A 9,228-nucleotide genomic window follows, 5' to 3' on the forward strand; every position below is an offset into this window, starting at 1 on the left:
GCCTCAAATACGAAACTTTTAGGGGAATGTCCTCATTGCCAGTTATCTAAGTTATAAAAATAAGTTACCTTGCCCTTCTCTGAGAAGCAGACACCAGAGGGTACCCATGGAACTGGATTAGGGTGTCTACTTCTTCACTTCTTAAATAAAAGAAAGACACATTACCAGCAGAGACCTGAGAAACCAGGGCAGATAATGTCTGATTAGAACTTAATATCATTCTTGGGTAAAAATAAAATGAAAGTCATTGAAAAATTCTCCCAACTGACATTTGTCTCCTGGTTCTCAATGTTTTATTTCACTTTCACTAAAAAAACAAACAAACAAACAAACAAATCAAAGTAGTTAATTATTTAATCTCTAGCCAACAACAACAAAAACGGGATAGTAGCTGACTCCCAGGACTCAAGGAACATCAGGCAACCAGTAAAGACTCTGGAAATTTGCTACCAATAATCTCTGCCAAAATCCACATTATCTGGGCCACCATTGAGGGAGGGGCCCTTGCAGCTACGCTCTGCTGTGGTGGAGGAGGAAACAGGAGGAGATACAAAACCCGTGCCTGAGTGTTACTGTTTAATGGGACTTGAGTCTCAGAGGTCTGGCAGGCCTAACGAAGGATAGGGCTTCTGCTGCTCAGAGCCACACTCTAAGAGAAGTCATCAACACTCCTGAGACACTGTGGCTGATCAACAATCCTTCCTCCTCCCGACAGAAGAAAGCTATGGGTTTTGACAGCAGACACACCCAGGTTCAAATCTAAGTCCCACCCCTTCCAAGTTGGGGGCTTCAGGGAAGTCGTTTGATCATCTAAGTTTAGTTCCTACACCTGTAAGATAGAAAGAAAACCTATCTTACAGGGTTGTCGGGAGGATTTAGTGGGATAACCTGTGCAAAGCATATTAGCATCTGGTCCCCAGTAGGTCCTCGTAAGTTTAAATGCCTTTCTAAGGCACTGCATTTTCCACTTCTTCCTCCCTCTAGATCTTTCCCTCTAGGCCACAGATATAACAGGTCTTCTAAATATACTGTCTTTTCTGTCTGCTGCACTGAAAAATGATAATTTTCAAGCATTCAGGGGAATAGGTCAAAGTCTTTGCGGGGAGTGGTGGAGGGAATAAAAGGAATCAGGGTTTCTTGAAGAAATGGCTGATTCCAGATCTGGGGCCAGAAATACCCAAGATGAACCTGGAACATCTCACCAGCTCAGAAAGCAAGGAAGTTATCAAAGACAGCTATTGTCAAATGAATCAGGAGCTTGAAAAGGCTCTCTGCCAAAGATGGAACAATTTGAGCACCAAAAGGATAATAAATAATTTGCAGTCATGAAATCCAAGAGTCCACAATGATACTAAAACAACCAAAAAACCTCATTAGTCACCTTTGGCAGATGTTAGGGGAACCTACTCAGTATTTTAAACACTGGCAAATAAAGGGAAAGAATTAATGCTGCCCATACTTTGGGGTAATCAAAGTAGTTTCCGAAAAGTTTATCTTTATAGAAGTACTTCAGCTGACAAATAAATAAATAATGATAGAATTATTATTATCATTAGCATTTCATTATCATTTGTAACCCCTAATAAAATAACAAAATAAAAAGGCTGCCAGCATCACGAAAAGAGAGGTATCAACCACATATCACGTACCTCCTGAGGGAAACACACAGCATCACCTATGAAGTGCTCTTTCCCCACCACCCAGTCTGCATTGAACCTAAGCCTCATAAAGTCTCAAGAACTAATTACAGATTTATAGGAAATACAAGGAAGAACAGGTTAAATGACACCATGATGCTGATATCAGTAAAATTCAGACTAGGGGCAAGTCTATAGGGAAAACAACCCAATTTTGATTATAGGTAGTTAATTGCCCCCTCAGAGCATTGTTAACATTCTGAGATGCAAGTTTTCAGCTTTTTTTTCATGCATATACACTATAAAAATGGGATTATCCTAACATTGTTCTGTGACTTTTTTGCTAAATTAATAAATAGCAGACAGCCATCTATATCTACAACACAGGTATAATTCATTCTTTTAAACAACTTTGTAGTATTCCATAGTGTGGATATGCTATAATTCATAAAGTCAACTTATCTTTGCATAGTTGTATTTCTAAAGGATCACTCTTTAAACTTCTGCATTAAGAAATGAATTTTCAGTGAATGCTGGTGGTTGGGCGATGGAGCTTTGATGCGGAACAAGATATTGGTGTAATCTGAGAATACCTCTCTACAAAATGCTAATCAATTATAATCTGATTTAGAGAATTTAATGCAGAAAATCCTGGCAGACACCAACCCACTCAGGGGATAGAGGTTAATACCACGTGACCCTCCTGGTGTGCTGCAGTGAGATGAACAAGGAATAACTTTATGTGGTGTTGTTGCCCAGAATGTGTGCCTAAGTCTGGTTATGGGGAAGCATCAGACAGAACCATCCCCATCCTACAGAATATAAGTCTGGTCAATAACTCTCAGGAAGATGAAAGGCAAGAAAAGATCAAGGAATTGTTCCCAATGAAGGCATCTAAACAACAGACATGACAATTGCATGTGACATGACTTCCTGGACAGGATCCTGGGCCTGAGAGGGGGAAAAGCCACAGTGGGACAGTCGGTAAAATTTGAATGGGATGTAAAAGTTTTCCAAATCAAAATGGAGTCACTTGTGTTAAAAAAAATACCGTGACAAATGGAGCTGGGGAAGGCCATGCATAAATGCCTGATAACAAGAATTACCACAAAAGACACCTTGTATTAGTCCATTTTCATACTGCTATGAATAAATACCTGAGACTGTGTAATTTATAAAGTAAAAGAGGTTTAATGGACTCGCAGTTCCCCATGGCTGGGGAGGCCTCACAATCATGGTAGAAGGCGAAGGACGAGCAAAGGCATGTCTTACATGACAGTAGGCAAGAGAGTGTGTGCAGCGGAACTGCCCTTTATAAAACCATCAGATCTCATCAGACTTATTCACTATCATGAGAATAGCAAGGGAAAAACCTGCCCCCTGATTCAATACCTCCCACCAGGTCCCTCCCATGACACGTGGGGATTACGGGAGCTATAATTCAAGGTGAGATTTGGGTGGGGATGCAGATAAACCATATCATGCCACAAAAATCACAACCTCACAAAAGGTCATTGCAACCTTACACACACAAAAAAATCTGCCCGGCAACTGCCTGTTTAACCTCAGACTGGTACTACTCTTGTTAATGATTCTTTAGCCAAGGATAATTACTTCAAAACCATCGTATAATCCTCCTCACGTTTCCTTTAAAAAACCTTTGTCTTCCTTTACCTCCCTGAATATGCACACAGTTTGCAATGGCACATGTATTCCCATTGCAGTGCCCATCATTTTCTTTTAGAGAGTCTCTCTCTCTGCTATTTAGGTTGACAAGCATCTGTGGGTCAGAGGTTAGTGTTGCACAGAAACTGATTTCCAGGTTGTGGGGGTTACATGCTGGTTATGTAGGACAGTGTCCCTGTTTTGGAGATACACATACTGAAGTGTTTTGTGGCAATGAAATATTCTTTTGTGGTAATATTCATATCATCATGTCTGCAACTTGCTCTCCAAGTATCCAGAAAAAGCCTAGAGAGTGGGCGATGGAGCAAACACAGTAAAATATCAACAGCCCGGGAATCGGGCGGGCATATGGGAGTTCTTTATACACACCTGGAGGCAACTTGACAAGGCTCTCAAGGTCCTGTACTCCAACCTGGCTCATGACCCGCTCGTTTTCTGCAATAGCCCGTGCTTGGGCCTGAGTGATATGTCTCTCCAACATTTCAAACTCATCCAGCCGCTGCTTATAGAGCTCCCGAATCTGGCAGGGGGATGATCAAATGCACAGAAATATGGTGAGATTACTTACCATTACTTAGCTTTACTCAGCCCTACCCCAGGATCAGGGCTTCCAGTGAAGCATAGAATAGTCAGAGAACTATTGCAACCATCTGGTCTGACCTACTGGATCTGAAAACTGAGACCCATAGAAGGGAAAGGTTTAAAGGTTTCATAGTCAGGCCAGTAACAGACTCGAGCTTGGTCACCTGTCTCCTGGCTTCACAGTAAAGAGAGCTGCCATCCAAACAGTGAAATACCAAATACAAGTTAACACACTTCCTGCAGTGCCACCCAGATCCCCATTCAGGGAAGGACTTGTTCCCTAGCTACAGGGAACGTCATCAGCAGACAGCCCCTTCACAGTCCACCTAAGCTGCCGAAAAGGAGTCACCTGAGACCATGTCTTTTCTGCAGCACCCACATCCTGTGTCTGAGAGAGGCAGGGGTATAAAGGCCTGGCCATTTTGACCCAAAGAGAGAAACTCTGACAGGCAATACTCTCTCCAGGGCAACCTGCTGCATTTGTCAAAGCTTGTTGACAAATGCATCATCAGAGTTTGGCTTCTTCCGTGGCTCACTCCTTCTTCCGTTCCCTTCCCCTCACAGGTGTTGATAGCTAACAAACACCTGTAGCCCAAACTCTGTCACAGTACTTGCGCCCAGAGAGTCCACTTGGATGCCCAACATACTCCTCAAGACTCATTACAGATTGACTAGTCAACCAGCCAAACTTCTGATCCATATTTTCTGGTTCAGACTTCTCGAGGCAAGAAGCAGAGAGCTCACGGGTATGGGTAATATGAAAGAGTTCACATTAGCCAGGCATGGTGGTGTGCACCTGTAGTCCCAGCTACTTGGCAGGCAAGGGAATTACTTGAGCCTAGGCGTGCAAGATCAGACTGGGCAACACAGTGAAACCCTGTTTCTTTCTTTTCCTTTTTTTTTTTTTTTTCTTTTTTTTGAGACAGAGTTTTGCTCTTGTTGCCCAGGCTGGAGTGCAATGGCATGACCTCGGCTCACTGAAACCTCTGCCTCCCAGGTTCAAGCGATTCTCCTGCCTCAGCCTCTGAAGGAGCTAGGATTACAGGTGCCCGCCACGATGCCCAGCCAATTTTTTGTATATTTTTTAGTAAAGATGGGGTTTCACCATGTTGGCCAGGCTGGTCTTGAACTCCTGACCTCAGGTGATCTACCCACCTCAGCCTCCCAAAGTGCTGGGATTGCAGACATGAGCCCCTGCCCCCAGTCTTATTTTCCTCTCTTATTTATTTATTTTTTAGAACTGGAGTCTTGCTTTGTGGCTTAGCCTGGAGTACAGTGGTGCAATCACAGCTCACCCCTGCCTGCTCTTCCTGGGGTCGAAGGATCCTTCTGCCTCAGCCTCCAAGTAGCTGGGACTACAGGCATACACCACCATATTCAGCTAATTTTTAAATTTTTTGTAGAGATGGGGTCTCAAACTCCTGGACTCAAGTAATCCTCCCATCTCAGCCTCCCAGAGTGCTGGGATTACAGGCAGGAGCCACCATGCTCGGCCAACCCCATTTCTTTTAAAGAAAAAGAAAAAACAGTTTATGTAGGAAGACAGTGTTCCTTATTGTATTCTTAAAGGTGGTGGGATCGCAAAGATATTTACTTAGTCATTCTTTTAATAAAGATTTATTGTGTACCCAGGCGTGGTGGCGGGCACTTGTAATCCCAGCTATTCGGGAGGCTGAGGCAGAAGAATCACTTGAACCCAGGAAGCACAGGTTGCAGTGAGTTGAGACTGCACCATTGCACTCCAGCCTGGGCAATAGGAGCGAAATTCCACCTTTAAAAAAAAAGATTTATTGTGTAATTACCATTTACATTTGGGGAAATGAATCAGATATGGTTTCTGCTCTTAAAGAGTTTACAGTTTAGCAGGAGGGGCCTGGCAAGGATACAAATAGGTGAAATCAACTCTTAAAAGTGCTATGATAGCATATGAATGAGGATATAAGGAAGGCTAAGAGGAAGTAACTAAATCTTTCTGGGGTCAGGAAACGCCTTTCAGGAGACAGTGGCCTGGGACAGTTCCTCAAATATAAAGTACTATGTTCTATGTCATGTGTTTTATTATTTGGGTCTGCTGACAATCTCTGACCCTAATTTTTGGATGTAGGAATTAGCATCTTATCCAAATAACAAGGCCAACTATCACTTACTGAGGGCTTACCGTGTTGCAAATACTCAATATTGTAAATGCTTTACTGTATTGACTTATTTAATCCTCAAAACAACCAACCCATGGGGTGAATATTATTATCTGCATTTTAAAGATAAGGAAACTGAGGCATATAGAAGTAAATACCACCCAAGGTCATATAGATGGTATGTGCAGGAGCCAAGACTTGAACCCAGGGTGTATGGTTCCAGAGCATTTGCTCTTAATCATTAGACCATGCGCTATTTCTATAGGTGGGCCTGGGGAAGATCAGCTGCCAAGGGGGTTATCTCAGGCAATGCAGATACTCATACGGAAGAGTGATTATTGCTTCTCCCAGGGAGAACGAATTTGAGTCCTGTACAGACAGTCATATGGCAGTGACATCTAGAGACAAGTGAGGAAAAGGAAAGAACAGATGATGAAAAAGGAAAGAGGGAGAGGAATATAGGTATAAGAACAGCAACATTGCCGGGCGTGTTGGCTCACGTCTGTAATCCCAGCACTTTGGGAGGCCAAGGCAGGTGGATCATGAGGTCAGGAGTTCAAGACCAGTCTGGCCAACATAGTGACACCCTGTCTTTACTAAAAACACAAAAAATTAGCCTGGTGTGGTGGTGTGCGCTTGTAATCCCAGCTACTTGGGAGGCTGAGGCAGTAGAATCACATGAACCCAGGAGGTGGAGGTTGCAGTGAGCTGAGATCGCTCCACTGCACTCCAGCCCAGGCGACAGTGCGAGACTCTGTCTCAAAAAAAAAAAAGAAAAAAAACAAAAACCCAGCAACATTACAGAAGTGGAATAACAGATGCCTGCTCTTTTCAAAGTTTCTTTTTTTGTAATTACAAAATTAATTCATGTACATTGCAAAATTCAGACAATATAGAAATGTGCAAAAAAAGTTAAATGTCCCATAAGAGTATTGTTAACATTTTGTTGTAAAAGTTTTCAGCTTTTTTCCCATGCATATATATTATAAAAAATGAAATTATCCTAACATTGTTCTATGGCTTTTTTGCTAAATTAATAAATGGCAGGCCAGGCGCGGTGACACACGCTTGTAATCCTAGCACTTTGGGAGGCTGAAGTGGGCAGATAACTTGAGATCAGGAGTTGGAGACCAGCCTGGCCAACATGGTGAAACCCCATCTCTACTAAAAATACAAAAATTAGCCAGGCATGGTGGTGCATGCCTGTAATCCCAGCTACTTGGGAGGCTGAGGCAGGAGAATCGCTTGAACCCAGGAGACGAAGTTGTAGTGAGCCAAGATCTCGCCACTGCACTCCAGACTGGGTGGTATAGTGGCTACTTATAGGACAGATACTGAGAAAATAGAATCCAATGAACTGGGTGACTGGTCATGGGGTTTATAGGTTTATAATGCTCCATATATTCTGGCTCACGTGAATGACAGGGATGAGTCCAAAGTTCAAGGGCAAGGTCTGGCTGGGTAGGCTGAAGTCTTAGCAGAGTGAATGTGGTGACCCATGAATCACAGAGTACAGGGTCCCAGCCAGGGGCTGCACTTGAAGAAGCCTATAACCCATGGAGGGGGCGAGGCTGGTCCTATAAGTATCTCATATACTCTATGGGTCTTCATTTTGTTAATGTCTATCTACCTCAGCTAGGTTGAAAGCTACAGAGGACAGGTTGCGTGTGTGAGGGTGGGTGTGCCCGAACACTGGCGTTTTTATTCACTGCTGAATCCCCACTGCCTAGAACAGAGTATGACATCCAGCAGACATTCAACAAATGTGTTAAGTGAAGGAATGACTGAGGTTAAGGACGTGGGATGCATGTCACTTAAGGGGCAGGTAGAGGACAGAACAGAAAGGAGAAGAAGAAGATCTGAGAGGCAGGAGGCACACCGGGGTAAAGGATCGGTTATGGGAGAAGTGCCCACAAGTTTAAGGGAGTCCTGAGTAGTGTGGCCAGCAGAGGCGGACTCAGCACAGAGGTCCCAAGTCAGCTGGTTTTCTCCTTGTACAGACGAGGAAGCAGAGTTGCTGTTCTAGAGACTAGACACACTTCCTAAAATCTGCGCATGAATGGCCAGTCAAGATTGTGATTTGTGATACAAAGGCACCCCAAAGCCGGGTGACTTTTGGCTTTATCACCTCCATGGAACAACTATTCAGCGGTCTGCCACAGTCGTTCATTGATATACGCAATATATAACGTATGTGTCTAGAGAAATACAGACAGGTGCTATAGATATATGCCGCACGTTGTGTGGTATGTGTGGTATTTGCATATATGTGTGTATGGATAGAGTGTCCTTCCACTAGTAATGTCGGGCCCACTTCGGCATGATGGGCTGTTTCTCAGCTGCAGCCCCAGATCCTGGAACAGCACCTGGCACCCGGCCGGCGCTGACGCGTGCCGAGCACTGAGTCCCCGGCACCGCCGCGTTACCTGCTGCAGCTGGTCCACGAACTCCTCGTGGCGTTTATTTTCGCTGCCGCGGGCCTTGATCAAACTTGCGCTCACTTCGTCGCCGATGACCTCGGCAGAGTACAAGTTGCGGAAGACACCGGTGAGCAAGTGCGAGATATCTTGGGTGCGCAGCGAGGAGGGGCGCAGACGAAGCAGCTGAGGCTCGGCACGCGGCGCCAGCGCAAGCTGCGTGAAGCGGCGGGGCCGGGCTGCGAAGCTGTAGTGGAAGCCCTCGGAGTAGGAGAGGGAGGAATACAAGGACTTCGAGGTGGGCTGGCTGGGGCTGCTGGACTCGGCTGGTGGCGAAGTTGGCGCCCACATTGTCCCCTGGCACTTGTTGGTCCGGGACGCTAAAGATCCCCGCTTTATGGAGCTCCTGGTCTCCATGGCAACTGAGACGCGGCTAACTCCCTGCTGCACTTCTGCTTCCGGCCCTACCCCTTCCGCCTTGCCTTTCTCTCGGATCACGTCATCGCTGTGGTCATCGTAAACATTCGCATCTTCAGCATCGTCCTTTTAAAAGTGAGCTTACTAAGTGTGAGGACCCATGGAGAAAGGTTTAATTGACACAGCCAGGCCTGTCTGCAAAACCTTGTACCTAACTACCTACCTTCATCCATTCTTTAATTTGTTAAGCAACTGTTCATTCACTCATCATATTTATTGTGTAAAGATTGTGTTTCAGGTCTGTGCTGGTAGCTGAAGATACCAAAGAAGTATGATGCTGCTTCTGCCTTCAGG

General features: G+C 44.7%; 1 protein-coding gene across 3 annotated transcripts in view; it reads right to left on the bottom strand.

The window, feature by feature from the left end:
- The window catches only part of DLEC1 (DLEC1, cilia and flagella associated protein), a 67,149-nt gene extending 57,921 nt beyond the window's left edge, over positions 1 to 9,228 (bottom strand). For all 3 annotated transcript variants that reach the window (XM_025375102.1, XM_025375104.1, XM_025375103.1), the window contains exons 1-2: positions 8,467 to 9,228; positions 3,693 to 3,843 (exon numbers count right to left, since the gene is read on the bottom strand). In XM_025375102.1, the coding sequence (XP_025230887.1) occupies positions 3,693 to 3,843; positions 8,467 to 8,874 (559 nt within the window). In that variant the 5' untranslated portion in view covers positions 8,875 to 9,228. The remainder of the gene's footprint in view (positions 1 to 3,692; positions 3,844 to 8,466) is intronic.

Source organism: Theropithecus gelada, chromosome 2 (genome assembly GCF_003255815.1).
Source record: "Theropithecus gelada isolate Dixy chromosome 2, Tgel_1.0, whole genome shotgun sequence".
Classification (NCBI taxonomy): domain Eukaryota; kingdom Metazoa; phylum Chordata; class Mammalia; order Primates; family Cercopithecidae; genus Theropithecus; species Theropithecus gelada.